Source organism: Patiria miniata, unplaced genomic scaffold (assembly GCF_015706575.1).
Source record: "Patiria miniata isolate m_02_andy unplaced genomic scaffold, ASM1570657v1 HiC_scaffold_22, whole genome shotgun sequence".
Lineage (NCBI taxonomy): Eukaryota > Metazoa > Echinodermata > Asteroidea > Valvatida > Asterinidae > Patiria > Patiria miniata.
Genome location: NW_024037061.1, coordinates 17,080,737 through 17,099,334, shown reverse-complemented (window position 1 = coordinate 17,099,334; position 18,598 = coordinate 17,080,737). Strand labels below are relative to the sequence as shown.

General features: G+C 41.0%; 1 protein-coding gene across 1 annotated transcript in view; it reads right to left on the bottom strand.

Annotated features, from left to right (window-relative positions):
• The window catches only part of LOC119730428 (protein unc-13 homolog D-like), a 42,995-nt gene that overhangs the window by 4,945 nt on the left and 19,452 nt on the right, over positions 1-18,598 (bottom strand). Inside the window, exons 9-23 of the mRNA XM_038203314.1 lie at positions 17,461-17,553; positions 16,429-16,532; positions 15,148-15,358; positions 14,047-14,211; positions 10,864-10,988; positions 8,723-8,885; positions 8,327-8,430; positions 7,781-7,990; positions 6,958-7,147; positions 5,770-5,844; positions 5,384-5,488; positions 4,617-4,907; positions 2,974-3,147; positions 1,784-2,036; positions 105-267 (exon numbers count right to left, since the gene is read on the bottom strand). Coding sequence (XP_038059242.1) covers positions 105-267; positions 1,784-2,036; positions 2,974-3,147; positions 4,617-4,907; positions 5,384-5,488; positions 5,770-5,844; positions 6,958-7,147; positions 7,781-7,990; positions 8,327-8,430; positions 8,723-8,885; positions 10,864-10,988; positions 14,047-14,211; positions 15,148-15,358; positions 16,429-16,532; positions 17,461-17,553 — 2,426 coding nt within the window. The remainder of the gene's footprint in view (positions 1-104; positions 268-1,783; positions 2,037-2,973; positions 3,148-4,616; positions 4,908-5,383; positions 5,489-5,769; positions 5,845-6,957; positions 7,148-7,780; positions 7,991-8,326; positions 8,431-8,722; positions 8,886-10,863; positions 10,989-14,046; positions 14,212-15,147; positions 15,359-16,428; positions 16,533-17,460; positions 17,554-18,598) is intronic.

Below are 18,598 nucleotides of genomic sequence, written 5' to 3'. Positions count from 1 at the left end.
TCATAACTTTCCAGCCACAAAATAACCTTTTCCCAAATTGTTTAAAACATGAGGGTATGGGCAATAACAGCCTAAAACCCAATAAATTTAAACTGATGACTCACATTTGGAATGTTTCATCAAACACAGGGTTGAGGTTGTGCTGTACATGTCTGGTCTGTTGGACCAGGGGCTTGTCGAAGGCTGTCTCTGGTAGGATCTCCACGATGATAAAAGGATCGCTGGTGCCGCTCCTGTCCATGCCTGGTAGATCCACTGCATTGCACACTGGGGAAAGAAAAGGGACCCTTCATTCAACCTCAGACCCTCATTTTTCAGAAGCACTTTGCACAAGCGCTCTACCATACTCCTTTTTTTTTCTAAGGAGCATAAAAATAGTGCTCCTCTAAGAATCCTGGTGAGGAATTTTCAAAATTGGACACAGCTGATGAAAGAGCAAAAGGATTTGTTTGCAATGGGCTCCGTGCACAAGTACCCCATCAACGGCCAGAAAAGGATACTTGGGGGTGACCTAGACTGGTTCCCGATCCATCCACTGTGTATTTCAAATGATATCCAAAAATATTTGGGTCGGGGATTAGTCTGGGAGACCATTGCAAGTTAAATTCGAACGTATTCGAACGTATTCACGTACCGACGACGCCTGACGCTCAGGAAATAAAAAAGTTCAGGAAATAAAAAAGTTGTGCGTACTTCGGGCGCGGACTACAGTGCCCACACTGTGTCCGGTCCAAGGGGCGTTCGGAAGTGGTACAAGCGCGCCCTCTTTTGTTGGTGCATGGAGCCCATTCTGTACAACACTCAACATTTTGCCTACCAATGGTTGGCAAAAACTTTGGATATGAAATAGCAAAAGAAAACTCTGTACCTTTCAAAAAGCTTGGTCAGTTTGTCCACATACAAAAGGAAAAATTATGTTTATATATGGGCAGGGCTCTCACTGGCCCATGTGACCTGGCCTACGTCTAGGTACCGGAAAGTCCGAGTCACTACTGTAGTAGGCAGCGATCGTATAGTGCTGCATGCAGTAGGTAGTAGGCAAGCCTTTAAAGCTGTGATGTATAGGGCTCGCTCAATGACGGCCATTTCTGTAGGAGAACTGCAACTGCATATTTTACACAATCTAGCACGCATTGCGCAGTGTTGAAAATGTTCCAAACACGCGCGCTTGTTGCTCGAAATGTGTTCGAAATATGACGCAGCTGATGCGTGTTATGCAAGTTGACGCTCAAAATGCATGTGGATGGTCTGTAGGAAATGACGTCATTTGAACGAGACCTATTGCAAAAACTGTGAGAAAAACATGCAACCGATACCTGCTGGTTGGTTTACGACAACAGTATATGGCACATATAGGCCAGCTGGGAGACCATTGCAAGTTAAATTTGAAGACGGTCAGAGCATACTGACCGGAACGTCGAGTTTGTACCTCTGGTTCTTTTCAGAACCATTCTCTTAGTTGAGAAATTATTCGCACATGGTGTTTCCGCAAACCTTTCATTAAACAGTATATGGTACAGGTAGTGACCATTATGCCACTTGATAAAGAATTTACTGCTATTTTACGTGAAGAAAAGCCCTACTCTCCAGCTTACAACACACAGCGTGATTGCTTACCAAACGTTTTCCCACTACAATGGTAGCTGATCACGGGGAAACGAGATGGTCATGTGGTGCTTTGACTTGACTGGGACTTATAAAAATGTCCATGCACGTGCCAGTTAGCACGACTTTTCTGCCTATAAATTGGCCTCAGGTTTGCATCCAAGACTGAAATTCTTACCTTTGATGAGGATTGTCTTCTCGCCTCCCGTCTCCTCCTTGCACGCCATCCTGATGCCAAGATGCCCAAAGTACTCCCCGGGCGTGGCCATATCCGTAGCCATCTCCTTGTAGTATCTCAGCATCAGGTCATGGGTGCTCAGGGAGTTCAGGTCCAGCTGGCTCAGGAGGAAGGAGTATTGGTAGCCCTGGATCTTGGCTGAGTCCAACGCCAGCCCCGGACGCTGGAAGTAGCTCTCTAGGGCTTCCAGACTCTGCCAATGAGAACCATGTACAAATAAGTTTGATCTCAAGACATATTCCAATAATCACCAGAAAGCAGTGTAAAATAGTGAATCTATACAATCTTTAACCATAAACCAATTTAACGCAACATATGCCCCAGACAATAAAAATCGCTCTCCTTTTTTTGTTTGTTCCTTTAAACATGCTCAAACATCTCTATTGAACATTTTTATATACACTGGAGGCCGAGTTGTAACCACATCGATCACAATTCAAATCACAAAAAAAGTTTGAAAAAGTTCACTTGAATACCTCGTAACTTGACTTGAATCTACATGATGCAATTGACTTATGATGCTTAAGATGGAATTTTGCGTCGGGGTGATGTAAATCAAATTAGGTTTTGCTGTGGTTCGAGTCCCACCCGAGTGATTTTTTCCAACTTTCACTCGGAAGGTAACACACTGAGTATACAGTGTTTATACGTCGGTGAAGGGCAAATCCTAATTTGATGACTTATGATGACCAGGGCTCAATTTCACGACTATGCTTACCGTTAGCGAAAACTCCCTGCTTCCTGTAGCAGAAAATTCTGTGCTTACGGTAAGCATATTTAACAGGTTAGCAAGGAATTTTGGCTTCTGCACATGCGTACTTCCCGTAACTACAGATTCTGTGCTTACAGGGTTTGCACAGAATATTTCTGCTAGCGCGGTTAGCACAAAAAGAATATCTGTGGTTAGCAGAGCCGTGAAATTGGGCCCTGATAATACTCACGACAGTATGGGAAATATGACTTGAATTAATGTAACAAGTCATGAAAAGGCTCTCTGAAGATGATCCACGATCTGAAATATATAGGGCAACACCAACCATTCAGAATAGCCCTGGATATTTGTTTGCATCGGAGAGTCTGAATTAACTGCGAAATCATCTTCGAAGCAACCTTTGAGTGGAAATGCCTACCTCTCTGAGCTCCTGATAGTACTGAGGCTGTTTGCCGATTTGCATAAGGGAGATGATCCCTCTCAAGAGGGCATTCCAGACCTCCTCAACGATGCGAGGGAAGATCTGTTGCATCAGTTGCTTGTACAGAGTCTCCAGGTTGTGGTCAATGTATGTGAAGAACTCGTCCAGATGCTGCAGGCACACAGGCAAAAAATTGAGACACTTAAAGCTCTAGTCCATCATTTGCAGCCATCCGAAAAGTAACTGGCGTAATTATTGTTGAAAAACAAACTTGGTTGAAAGATAGTAAGGGAACTAACTGTGAAATTATTCTTTCTGGGAAGCTGTCATTTTGAAGTAATTAACGAAAGAAGGCATTTCCAACGGTGATTCTTAAGAAGCACCGTAGGAAAATTTAAATTAGTAGTTTGTTTTGTTATTCAGCGCAGCGCGCACAAGTATTGGAACGACGCACACGCGCGCGCGGTTGTTATAATTCGTCGGATCAGTGCGGTACGTCGCATATAGCTGCAATTCAAAACAATTCAAAACATGATTCAGTAACTTTTGATTTGAAATTGAGATCTTAGAATGTTATTTTTCTCAGAATGTACAGCTGAAGTTTAGCTGAAACTTCATCAGGTTAGTTGCTCAGTATCCTTCATTAGATTTTGAACTCTTTTGTTGCTTCAAACGAACAAAATGCACAAATTACAAATGATGGACTGTAGCTTTAAAGGGCTGTAATGCCTTTTCTCGACTGATATCTAGATAAGTCTTGTCACAAATGATATGGAATCTGTGCACAAGTACTTCCTTCAATGGTAAACATAGAAATGAAAGGTAGGCAGACTTTTGAACACAACTGCTTAAGTATGCCTGATACTCATGCAAAGAATGCTATGATTTGTGCACATTCAATTGAAACTATGGGGAGTCAGGTTGGCACAGTGGTTTATTTTCTTGACTTCCACCTCAATGGTCCGGGTTTGATTTCCGCTCTGCTCCATATGTGGATTAGGTTTTCAGTCCCAACCTGATTCTGTGGGTTTCCCCAGAACATTCTTCTGGGCTTTTCCTCCCACGCCTAAAAACTGTAATTTCTTCTCATTTTCTTCTCTCTACATGTTTCTTCACGCTTGCAAGCTACAGTGCCTAGGGTGCTTTTGATGAATCCTTGGTTTCATTAGGCGAAATAAAAACACCAACATGTTTGGGGTCCTGCCTTTTAAAAAAAGGTCCTTTTTTCCCCTCCAAAATTGCCACCCGACCAGGTATTTTTCAAGATGGCCGCCAGTTTTTTTAAAAATGGCCCCCACTGGACTCAGAAAATAACATAACAGCTTTATATGGGCTAGATGCAACAGATATAGAGGCCAAAATGATGTCAATGTTGAAAATTTATCATTTTTTCGGTAAAAAAAACAAAACAAAAAACAGGAGGCGGCCTCCACAAAGCAAGCGCTTGGGGACGCTAAACATGTTCTTTTTTTTATTTCGCCTTACCACAAATAATTAATACCAGTCATGCAAATTTCAAGCCATACACATGCGAGCGTGCACGTACAGTGTCTCAAACATGGAGCTTAGAAGTGTTCACAAAGCACCTCCTGACAAATCTATCGCTCATGAATGGAGTCTTTTGAAACTCTTCAGCTCACCTCCTCTTTGGCCCCACCATCCCCTCTAGGGTTGACCACCTTCCCCAAGACCTTGATGACCTCCTGGCACATCTTGTCGGCAATCTTCCTCTCCAGCAGGCCGGACATGTTGATGATGTCCCTGCTAGCCTTGGTGGTCATCCGCTGCAGGGTGCTGTAGGTCAGCTTGCCGGCCGCCAGGTTGTCGTGGTGGCTGGCCAGGCTGTTGACGGTCTGCTCCCAGTCCAAGAGGACGGGGAGGTTGTCCAGGTAGGCGCGGACGTGCTCGATGTTGTTCAGGGTGATGCACAGCTGATAGGGAAAGATGGGGAAATAGTTTTCTTATAAATGATGTGGTGCTTGTATAGTGCTTTACGCCAAAGGTCTCAATGTGCTTTACAAATTATTACCCCTGTTCATCAGGCTATGAGACCAGTTTTTGCAGCAGCTCCAGATCAGCGCATTCTGGTCTCTACCTTCACAGGTACCCATTTATACTCCTGGGTGGAGAGAGGCAATTGTAGTTAAGTGTCTTGCCCAAGAACACAAGCACTGTGTTCCCCGTCAGGGTTCAAACCAACGTACCACAGCACGGGAGGCGAACACCATAACCATTGGACCACAGCGCTCCACTATTGCATTGTATTTGGCTTTAGTGCATATTTCTTACTCAAACGTAAGCTTGTTTGTACTTATTTATTTTCTCAGCAAAAACAAAGTAGCTGGTCTATATCACTGCTCCTGATGTTACCTTTAAATCTCTCTTCACACATAGAATAATCCATTACCTTGTCTTTGATGTCAAACTGTCCACTGTTGCTGCGATAGAAGCCGTTTTCCTCCAACTTCTTGTGAATCGAGGCGGCGTACAACTTGGCACCTTCACAAATCAGCTGTGAATATATTAAAATATTGAAAACCCATAACTTTTTCGTTCTTATAACTTTGAACAGTCGAAAATTGAATCTGCATCAATCAAAGTTCCACAAAACAACAAAACAGGACAAAGATACTCTCGCAGTGAGAACAGACATACAGAAAAACGTTAACACCGAAAAGTGGATGATGATCAGAACACATAAAACAGACAGCAAACGTCAAAGCAAAATGCAGGACAACGTCAAAGCAAAATGCAGGAAAACTTTGTTACACAGAGAAACCAAATGATGCTCACATCTGTAATTTTGGTGATGGCCATACACCGACTGTCTACTCCTTCGAAGCCTATCTTTTGCCATTCCTCCGTTACCTTTCGAAAGAATATAGGACACATTTCAGGATTTTTAGAGGAAATTGCTATTAATTATAAAAAAAATAATTTAAGTAAAAGGTATTCTTGTATATTTCAAAGACAATTTAGGTTACATGTATGTGAACAAAAGAAAAGAAAAGGTACCAATGAGATAGCAAAGAGATTTTAACAAAATCAAAACAAAGGCATCGAAAAATTGATACACATCTAGTACTGTGCATGCTTTAATAATTCAGTATTTGAATACTGAAACTTGGACTTGATCTACATTCGTATATTCGACCAGTGACATGGAGGTAACAAGTTTTTATGAATATGATGTATGTATCAATATACTTGACTAGCTGATGTTTGACAGATTTTAAGATGCAAGTTACAGCTAATATTCTTCATGGAAGCTCGCAAATCATGGGTTTAAAGTTGCTGTCCACAAAAACACATTTCTGCATGTTTCTCTTTTGAAGCAACAAAAGTCATCAAAATCTAAAGACAGGTCTAAAAAACATCTAACCTGATGAAGTTTAAGCTTTTTCAATGCTGTTTATTCTGAGAAAACAATAGTCTAGGATCTCGATATCAATTGAAAAAATTGCCGACTTGTGTTTTGAAATGTGCCCAAAACGTTCTCATTTTAAATTGACGCATCTTTGGATATGATCTCTTTATTATTTTCTTCAAAATGACAGCTTGCCAGAAAGAATAATTTCACAGGGAGTTTAGTGCCATTACTATCTTTATACCAAGTATGCTTTTCAACAATAATTACGTCAGTTACTGTTTGATAGCTGCAAATGATCTACTCTACCTCTAAAGTTACATCACAGACATTTTTCATCATCTTCTTCAGACAGCTCACAATTTTGAAGTTTCTATTTAGTACAATGCTATTCAATATTTGTCGGATGATCAAATATTTGGATATTCATTATATTTGGCGCAGCTCTATAAATAGCTACCAAAGGACTGGATAAGTTCAAATGGTGGAGCACCAATTTGATATTCCGGAGGTTGCAGGTTCACATCCTACTCAAAGCAGTCTTTTTTCACTATAAAATATGACTATGAAATAAAAAAAATACAACAAAATGAGGATTTATAGCAAAATCAAACCTTTGCAAAACAGGACTGGGCATCGACGGCCGAGTTGGAGTACTTGACCACGCTATGGACCAGCGCAACATCCTTATCCATCTCCAGAGCTCTGCGGACGCGGTCAAACGTCTCGTACTTGAAGGTGACCAACCAGAAGATGAGGCCCTCCTGGAACCAGGTGTGGTAGTTGGTCATCTCAAGACCGTCACTGCAAGGAGGAAAAGAAAAGAAACAAAACAAGCAATCTTGATTAAGATGAGCCCGTCACAAGTATCATTGGATGAGCAGTAACAAAAGTTCATTTGAACTTCTTGTGTCTTGACTTGCAAGACATGAGACTGGTTAACTAGAAATAGACTTGTGGGATACAAAGGATGGGAATCTTGCAAAAAAAATGGTTTCTTAGGCCAAAAAAAAAAGGTCTCCGGTTTCTGGTATGCGCGCGCGTCGCCGTAGCCATGTGCGTCGGCAAAATGAAAAAGTTTTTTTTTCAATACAAGATGATGTCTCAAAACCGCCAAACTCACTGGTTTGAACTCAAATCCTGCTGCTGCACAATTTTAACGTGTTTTTAGATGGGGTTATGATCGAGAATAAGCTTTATGTGTCCTCTCTGGACTCCCATATATTTGCACTACGTTTAGTCGGGCACCATTTGCAGTCATCAGCCGACATTTGAAGCCCCCCCCCAAAAAAAACAGGTAAAAAAAAAAAAAAGCCGCGTCGCCGCACCACTTTTGGGACAAGCTCCATACCAGAAACCGGAGACTTTTTTTTTTTGGCCTTAGATCCAATATGCCATTTTGTTGAGTTACATCACTGGTGAAAAGACCCTACCTACCATGTATGGTTGTTAGCTTTCAACACCGAGTACATCTTCTTAACAGTCATGTACAGCTTGAGGCTGGCCTTGCTGGATTCGGCGATGTTTTCGGGAAACTTCTGATAGCGGACCTGGTACTGGTTGAGCTGGTTCAGAACATCTCGCAGACTGGCTGAGATCATACGATCCGTCTCACCGGCAACTACTTTATTGTAGTCGACGGTGAACCTGTCAAGATGATGATGCCATATGTTTGAATTGTGTGAACATTAGCGTTTAGTACTAATTTTTGATGCTACAGCTTAACCCAAATTGTCCGGCCTGTCACTCCCTGTATCGCCCCAGAACGTTTTATGGATTCTTCAGGGAATAGGTACAAAGTATGGGGATTTATCACTGGTGTCTATGGGAATTCATTTACTTGGCTGCACTCTTATGGACTATGCTGTGCAGGATGATGCTGTGTGGCCAATTGACAGGAAGGACACTGACGTGCACTAACACGTGAACGCTCGCTATATGCTATGCATATGACATGACAATCACCCTCTTATTCAGGCTTACCTCATAAAGAAGTTTTGGTATTCCTTGGTTGGCCTGAGTACAGCCATCATGTCGCCCATCCCCTCCCCGAGTCTATCCAACAACTTCAGCAAATCAGCTGGCTTCTAAAAACAACACCGGGAGTAAAACAAAATCAAATACAAACAGAAGTTTAACGTTTGTGCAATTTTTCGAGTAGTGCCAGATCAGGCAATATACTCAGTAATTGTTGACTGGTTACATAGCCTTGCCGAGGTTATCAGGTTCATCAGAGCACACACAAAAAATGGCAGCTTCGTTGCTTTCAGACTCAGGAAAAAGGACCTTCTATGGTCACTCACAGTCTCTTTGGGTGCATAGTCGTGCACTAGTGACCTCATGCCAGTCAATATTTTGTATGTTATATAACGTGCTTACCAGTGATCCCTCAGGTTGGGGTAGCTCTTCCAGCTTGTTACTGAGCCACCTCCGCGTGTCGGATTCTATGGCCCCTTCCAAGAGTTTACGGACTCGCTGGTGGGGGATTGAGTTGCGATCCTTCCATACCTTCATCTGTAGCAGGCTGGAGATGTTGTTTAATCTGAATTGAATGGGGACACATTTCAGTTTAAAGGGAATATACAACATTTGCAAACACCAAAAAATAAAACTACCAAGTTTTTACGAAATACCTTACTAGGATGTTGGTAAATGACAGTCTAAAGCATCCTGTAAAATTATGGCACCTGTTGTGAAGTCAAGAAAATGGTATTTTTGTATACATTTCCAACAGTGGTCGGCCGATCACCGTTGGAAAAACCTAACTATTTTTCAACTACTGCTCCAACTTTACACTTTTTTCAGTCCAAATTTTGTTGGCTATTGGTTACATGTTCATGAACGGGTGCAGGCCAGCTAGACTGGTTCCCAATACCTTACAATTTTCCGGCATCTATAAATTGATCCATTTTATCCTTAGTGGAGTCAAGGAACCAGACTACTGCCGGGGGAGTTGAACATTTTTGTTTTTCTTGGTTTTTTCAGCATTTTCGAATACAAAACTTCAAACATGTCAGTGTAACAATATTTGATCTATTATACTAACCCCTCAAAAAGTTCATTTCTGAAAGTTACAGCAAAAGCCAATGATGTACATTCCCTTCAAACTACTGGAGCTTTCTTTTGCTATATCACTGCCATTATTAACCCTAACCCACCTCAATCCTCCAAAAACATCCTGGCGGTTTTGGAGGATTTGCGAGGATTGAGGATGAATGGTGTTTGAAAAATGTGAGAATTAGGATTTTTGGAAGATTGAGGATGGTTCCTAGCAAAATTGGGCCTAGGAGCTTAGGGTTAAGGATTGTCCGTTTTGCAAAATGAAAGGATAATTGTTAAACAACATTTTGTAGAAACGCAGTGTATACAATCCACAGATAATGCTAAAAATATATTGTCCTACACACTGATTGTGTAAAATGTGCCATTGTGGACCAAATCATTACTAACCAACCAGTATTATGAATGTTAAGTGTAGCCTCCCTTACAATGTTTTCAAAATGGTTTTCACCTTTTTTTAAGGTCTGTAGATAAAATTGGTCGGAAACTGCAATTAGCAAAGAATTTGCAGACTTCAGTTTGCTGCTGTCAGACATTGCTACTTACACTTTTATAATTTTTCTACTCCCTCTTCCAGTGAATTAACTGAGAAATGAAAACGCGAGTTTCCTTAAATGTGTTCAAAAAACACTGGTGAACTACACTCAACCAAACAAGAAAAGCCCCCCGTTAATACATTTTCGTCCAACTGAAAAACTACTGGCCACGTCTCGCTCAAATAACAACTAATCAGTACAGAAATTCCTTAGCAATCCAGCCATACTCTTTATTTGGCCTAAAACAGTGATAATGTGCACAAAATTATGCAATTTATGACAAATGCTACCGAAAACAAAAGTTGCACTTTTGTATATGTGCAAGGTGAGTGTGAACCACAACTTGCACGTATACAAAAGTGCAACTGTTTTCGGTAGCATTTGTCACAAATTTCATAAATTCGTACACATTATCATTGTTTTATGCCAAATAAAGAGTATGGCTGGATTGCTAAGGAATTTCTGTACTGATCAGTTGTTATTTGAGTGAGATGTGCCCAGTAGTTTTTTAAATAGACAAAAGTGTACTTGAAATTGATCATGACTCATCACAAGTCAATCACAACTCTTCTAGTCAACTCACTCACTATTCAAATGAGCTTTGACAAAGGCACTCCTTCGTGACTGGTCATCTGCATTTCTCGTGACTGGGCCCATGACCTGACTTGTGATTTACTTGTGATTGGATTTGTGATTCATCACCGCAAGTGCCTCTACTACAACACTACAATCCTGGCCAAATCTCACTGGGCCCCCAAGCCCCCGGCCCCCGTTCAATGTTGTCTCTCATTGCGCGGTGTGTGCTCCATCAGCTGGAGAGAACAACATTGACCGGGGGAGCGGGGGAGTGGGTGACCGTGGCAATCTCAGGAAGTGTCCCAACCATTTTGGCCGGGATTGTAGCTACTCTACAATGCTCAGTACCTGCATTTTGACTTGAGAATGTCCAAGACTTGTACGTTGGAGGGAGGGAAGAGGGCCGGGCAGTCCACCACAGGAGACATACAGTAGTCAATGTAGGTGGATATCGATGACTCCGTCACCTCAAGCTGTTATCAGGGAAAAAAAGATCCAAATCAATAGAACAGTCAGCATTACTAAGAAACTTACTTGAAAATCCTTGAAACTGGAAATAGGTACACCTCTGCATCAAATACAACAATGTCAAGGTATTTAAAAGAATTGAAAGAAAGAAACCAACAGGGTGTGGTGGGAATGCAGAATTTAAAGGATTAATCCTAACTCCCTTGGTTTGTTTTTTAACTGATCCTATCTGATGAATCCATGAAATCTCAACACTGTGCAGTAGACACAATGGTACATTCTCTGGGCTTGAAACCAAACTGGGATGCAATGTATGGGTGTATGGCTATGGGCGCAGCGCACAACTACTCCTTCAACGGTCATAAAAGGAGAGTTGGGGGAGACCTAGACTGGTTCCCGGTCCATCCACTGGGTATTTCAAGTGATCCAAAGTTATTGGGGGCAGGGATTAGTCTTGCAGACCATCGCTTTGGCACATTCAGGAAATTGTGCGTACTTCGTGCGCGAACCAGTACAGCACGCACATCCTGTGTATCCCGTCCATGGGGCTCTCAAAAGTGGTAAAAACGCGCCCTCTTTTGTTGGCGCACGGTGCGCATAGAGTCAATGCTATAGAACAGCGCTTAGAGACCACTCTCCAGAGTTCCAGTGGGACAAACATACAGCATGCCCGTACTGGTATGGTATGGGGCAAAGTATACAACTTATTTTGTTCTGAACATGCGAAACGTCTTTGCGCGAGCATTGTCAGCAATGCACTCGCGAGTCCCTCCCGTGGTCTCCCCCAACTCCCCCTCCATAAATGTTGATGAGGGGGTAGTTACGCAAGGAGTCCATATGATACTGATTCCATCTTTATCATGTAAAATCAGGTTGTTAGATTTTGGTAGATTTGGGATTGTTAGGGTTTATCGAGGAAAAACAAGGTTTTTTGAAGGGCAGGGGAAAAAGTTAGTTACAGATACTCAGGCATGCACGTGACTCAAGAATCAAACAAAATATCACAAAAGTAAACGGCATGCATGAAAGCCACCAACATTCCTATAAACAATTTTAGTTTTCTAAGGCATTTTAATTTGATGTCAAAAATCAAGAAAAGTAGAGAGGATTTGTTAAATTCATGCAAAGAAATAAGAATTTAAACAATGAGTGATGGCAAAATGAAGAGTGGACAAAAAAAATCGTGCACAAAATACTTAAAACAATTATCATGCAAAGTAAAACCCATCAAAGTCGGATTATATAAGTCAAACATGCAGGGAAACAGGGGAGAATGTGTGCAAGATTAACACAGACAAATGTTAGGACTTCAACCAGTTATCATCACCTTGCCGTCTGTTCCATAAGCCATGTGTTTATATCAGTCCTGCCAGGAAAATACATTGAATACATTTGAAGACGTCTAGGCAAATTACAGCATGTAAAATCAAAGCAAAGGTATTTCTGTACACTTGGATTGGACTGGTTAAAATTAACACTGAAATTCATACCACCCTAACAGAGCTGGGGAAGCAGGGAGGGGGAGGGATGAAACTCCGTCCACTTCCTCAAGTTTATTTAATGCTTTCGTTGATGGCTTCAATTTCCTATGCTGAACTTTTGTGACTTCATATATAGTGGCATAGGTGGCATGGGTGGCTTGTGCGTAAAGCGCTCGCCTCTCACCAAGGTGACCACGGTTCGAATCCTGGCCGCGAATCGCATGTGAGTAGAGTTGTGCGTTGGTTCTCTCCTGTGCCACGAGGGTTTTTCTCCGGGCCCTCCGGTTTTCCTCCCTCCGGAAAAATCAAACACTTTCGATCTCAGGCTGTGCTCCGTGGTCATACATGGGTCGATGTGGCCGGCAGCCATAGGCGCCTTTACGTGCCAGCGGCCCGACCACGTTTTAGCTGCTTCCTTCGCAATTCAGCATACCAGCTGCGAGTAAGGATGATTAGCCTCCCAAATTATTATTATTATTATTTTATCATCCAGCATACATTTTAAAAGTGAATTATTAAATACCTAAGACAGTTTACCCATTCCTATTGGTCAAGAGCTCGTCACGTAACCGGCTGGTCTTCAACACTGTTCCAGTGTCACATGAAATTTTTACTCCTATGAAATCTGGTGCCAGCACCGTTTTGTTGGTTGAACGTTCACAATCCTCACGTAGGCATGTGCAATACTACCAGTGAGTCTGTATTTCATGGTCCTAAATTCACAATACACTGGTACATCTGCGTTCTGCGCTACATCACGCAGTATGCACGATGCGCACGCCAATCTCCATATAAGGAGTTTTTTACCAGAGGGCGTTACTATTGTATAGAGGGGTGTTTTGTTCAGTGAAAATGTATATTTTTTTACTTGTTTTGACTTTTGAACCGCTAATTAGTTTTGAATTTTTTTTTTACCGAAAAAGTATTTATGAATGGCATTTTCCCCCGCTTTTGGCTCGGGTAATTATCAGCATCCAGACTCCAACTGGTCTTAAACAGATTGTTTAATACCTCCCAAGCACATATTTATTCCCTTACTTACATGTATGCCTAGAGGAAATGTGGTTGACTCCAAGTCAGCCCTACTTTTTAAAGCTGAATGTCAAGATGTATACGCAAAGCCTATCATGAGCCAATGTGGCCAATCAGGCCGGCGTTTATCTCCGGTTTCAGTGGCATGAAACGACTGAGAATATTGCAATATCCCCTTGGATAGGAGCCAGTGCATAGCAGGCTACTCCTCAACTGTTGTTGTTCTTGTTGTACTGAAACTGGCGCTTATGTCACATTAGACTGTGCCTTCTGCGCCATTAACTGTGCGTGGTTTCTGCATTGAAACTTAATCGACACTGGCACACTCCCCAGCTAATGCCGGTACCCATTTATATACTCCTGAGTGGAGAGACGCAAGTGGGGGAGACGTGACTTGCCCAAGGACACAACATATGGATTCGAACCCCTGACCCTCTGATCGTTAAGTCACGGACCTTAACCACTTGGCCACACTTCCCAACGATCAAGACAGCCCATGGCCTTAATGTTTTGAGCAGGGAGAAAAATCATAGACTAAACGAAGTCTTACCTCGTATGAGAGAAACTGTGGGTTCTCAGCGTAGATCTGAGTGACGTCCTTGGCCTCGTTGCTGTAGATGGAGAAGGTGGTTTCTGCAATCATTTCAGCATGGACGTGGAACATGGCCTCACGTAGGGCACGGTCCATCAAAGAGGCATCGGAATCTTCTTTGCCCTGCAGAAAAAAAACCATTGCAAACAACCTTTACTAGTCTGGATATGAACCTTCAAGCTCAAGAAAAAGAAAGAATTCAGTGTTTTACCAACTGAACTCTTTCCCATTTTGTCAATGTCTTTGTTCAGGGGGCACTGGTCAGAACCCATTTTAGAATGAAACTCCATGTTAGAATGAAATTGGGAAGAGATACTATATATTTTGTCTGTCCTTTTATTGAATTCATATCAATCATTTCTTATGCAATTATTAGATTTTTTGTAAAATGTACAATCAGCGGCATAACTAGAGTTAAATTGTAGAGGGGCACCTGGGGTACATCAATTTTTCAAGGGGGGGGGGGCACTGAAGGCAAGTGATATATTGCTTTTGTGCAATTCATGATTTCAAGATAGTTGCGCCACTGTGTTGCCTGTTGCAAAACCTAATTTTTGGCAAGTGACATAACTGCAACACTCATGACATTAGCGACAGGTGTGGCATTAACATATGTACGTTAATGACAACAATGACAGATGTGACAATCAACAGTAAAAAATGGTCAGAATTGTGAAAGGCGTGACAATCACAAGTGACACTGATGACAATTGTGGAAGGTGTGACAATTAACATGACAACAGTGACAACATTTGTGACAATTAGCAGTAACACTAAAGCACAATAGTCACATAGACGCGACAACAATAACCCTAATGACCATGGTCGCAGATGTGACATTTAAAACTTTGACAATGGTGACATTTGTGACAATAAACAGTAACACTAATCATTTTGGTAATAGGTGTGACGACAATAACCCTTATGACAATGATGACAGATGTGACAACAATAACCCTAATGATAACGGTGACAGATGTGACAATTTATACCATGATAACGGTGACAATTAACAATGATTACGACAGTGACGTTTGTGACAATTTAACTTATAATGACCTTTTCTTCTCCCGGTTTGCTATTGACGTCCTTCTGTCCTTTCTCCTCCCCGGCCCTCTGGATGTTGTCCAGTGACTCCGGCAGGCTGTTGACGGACACCGAGTCCACCTCGTCTCTCCCTAAACTGTTGATGGACAGCCTTGTGAAGGACAGAAAGTCATAGGCCGGGGAGCTCTGGTGGTGGTGAAACTCCAACAGGGACGAGAGATTTCTACACAATGAGATAAAAAAAAGAATCACATTAGATATGTGATACATGTGCATTTAAGGTATGTACGATCATTTGCGTTTTGAGAATTGTTTTTTTGTTTGAAGCAACAAAATCGTTTAAAATCTTAAGTAGGGTGCTCAGTATAACAATTAACCTGTTAAAGTTTCAGTTCAGTGGATACTATAAGTTTTGAGAAAACAGAGAAAACGTGTGCATTATTTTGTTCTCCTAACTGGATTTTGTTGCTCATGTATAAAAAAAAGTGTGGCCGTGGGCAGCCATTTTGAAACCACCTTCAATGTTAGTTTCTCCAAAACGATACCATTTCAAAAATTTGATACCAGTTCTGTCTTTACTTTGAGCAAAATTTGTGTTAGTATGTGGTAATTTTTCGGGTAACTTCAAATATTCCTAAGTGGTTTTAACTGTTCAAAATGATTTGTGCGACAATTAATTGGAATTTGCAATGGTTTATACACCAAAATGTCCATTTTTAATATTTTAAGCATTGGTTTTACAATAAAAAGTTTTATAACACAATACAAGAAATCAATATGAATTTAAACAAAGAAATTAACTGGAGTTTGGTTTGAACCTTAAACCGCCATAAAAAAGTACCACATTGGCATTTTCTCAATTCATCAATATGCATGATGCGATCAAGCTAAATGAGTCGTTTGTCAGGAACTTTCATTTGGAGATTCAGGCCAAAATAGGGCCACTTCATCACATCACTTCCATCCCATCTCTTGGTGTTCCACCTTCCATAATTTTTGAACTAAAGATGGTATCAGCATGCAGTTTTCACAGCAGTAATGCTGAGATTGTGCTCTTTTAAAATCTGTAAAAAAAAATTGACCGGGGTCGACAAATGACTCATTTAGCTTGATCACTTTCACATATATCTTTGTTCGTGTGTCATTTAATCAGAAAAATAATTTAAAGTGCACAACTTCCCAAAATTGAATGACTCAAGCTTGTGCAACACCATCTTTCAATTTAACAGGCTCTCTGTGTCAGCTCTTTTATATTTGGAAGTAAAAAGAAAAAGAATATCTAGTGATCCGTACATGAGTGTTTGTGAGAGTTTGGAGATGCCCTGTTGTATGGCGAAGCAGTTCAGCAGGTGTCGGCTGATGTCAGGCAGCTTACCATCCCAGGGACCTTTGGCTTCCTGCAACATGACAAAAAACGAAAACATCAACAAACATGAAAAAGTCACACTTTACCACTTCACCAGGATTATTTTTGGCGTAAGTTTCGATTTTCGCAAAAGGCAAGATTTTCCAGCCAACTTCTAATATACAGCCAAATGCCACAAATACTGATTCGCAACAGTCATTTCAACAGTATTTGCAGGATATTTCTTGCCGAAACCTCATATGTTTCAATACTCTGAGGTGTGCACTGGAGTGTAAATTGCAGAACAGTAGGCCTAGTGCACAGTGGCCAATTCAAGATCAACACACGGTCCGCCTCCATAGACTTCACAGACTTTGTGTGTGTGTGTATACAAAAGGTGTGAGGGATTAGCGTGTTTAGACGTCACCCGGAGGTGAGTCGAGGCAATCTTGACGTCTTAACCCGTCAGCCGTGCCTCTGTATAAAAACAGCCAGTACGTGTTATCACGACCTCCAATGCAACCTAGTTAACTACAAATTCTTCCTTTTGCACCTGAGGCACATCAAACCTTTAGTCACTGTAACAGTACAGTCTCTTGCAAACACACCAGAGTGACTGTGTACCAATGTTGTACCAATTTCAGCAATGTGAAATATCGGTCTAACTGGTACAATGGGCATTAATCCTGAGGAAAGCTAGACTATCTGATCTGTGTACAAAGGCTTTGGATCATACATTACAGGTAGCTATCTGAGCTTGTAGGCCAAAAGGATATATGCTGAAAATGTCCAAGTATCTGCAAAAAAAAAACTTGGACTGCAGAACAGGTCTCAGTCATTCTGCTTGATGTTCAGGCTTGATTCCTACTCTACCCCTTGTCTGGCTTATCATTTAGAAAACCTAGTGACTCAGAGAAGGAATTGACAAGAAGTGTAAACAAGGACAGTTTATATTGATTCATAATGCTAGTGATACATACGCTGATATATTTTTGGCCTTCGTATCTGTAGACGTTTGAAGCCAACTGATGATAGAATGTCAGCATGGAGGAGTTTCCTGCCTTGCAGTAATCCTAAAACAACAGAAAAAAGAGAGACTTTATATGAACTAGTTTTTAATAGTGTGTCTTGTACATTTTTAGGTCCAAAAACCTTTTTCCTTTGCATTTCAGTCTTTCTTGGCTAGTGTAAACTCTTTTTTTTTTTGCATGTAACCTGTAGGCTGTAGGGTTGGACATACTAGACATCCTATCAATACGAACATCAACATAAGTAACGTACGCATTTTGAACAAAATTGCTGAAACTATAGTTCAGGTCAGACACAGACCATTGGAATTTCATTGTACTGGAGGTGGATCTTGCCAAAATATGGTAGTGTCAATCTGGCACCAATATTGAATTAGTATTCCTGGTACGAGAATTCACAACCCTTCAATCATTCTATACTCAAAACTAAAATACAGGGTGAGTAAAAAAAACCTGAAACCCAAATGTTGGGACCATTGTTTTAGTGAAGTTCTACATGTAGCACTTTAAAAATCTAGGATTTGAAAGCCCAATTCATAAGCTTTTTTTTATTACATGAATCATTGAAATCACACATGTAATTTTCAAGTGACAGAATTTTAAACAAAACCACCGTTTTAATGTTCTGTCCACGGATCACAAAAAGGTAAGTGTTCTTTCAGCAAAACAAAAACAAATCACATAGGGATGTGTGTGAATTGTTTACGTTATGCTTATAGAACGCACACCTTTTTGTGATCCGTGGACAGAACTTTAAAGCGTTGGCTGTGTTTAAAATTCCGTAACTTGAAAAGTACATAAGTGATTTGAATGATTCTTTTACTAAAAGAAAGCTTATGAATTGAGCTTTCTTATCCTTGATTTTGAAAGTGCTACATGCAGAAATTCACTAAAACAATAGTCCCGACATTTGAGTTTCGTTTTTTTTTTACTCACCCTGTAGAACATTGCACTACTGCAGCACAAAAAAGTGTGAATGCAAGCTTATCTGTAATTCCACACACAAGTTAAAAGACGTGAGGTAGTAATGGCAACATCCCAAATATACATAAAGCTGAAAAATAAATGTTTGCTTTGAATAATGTCTGAA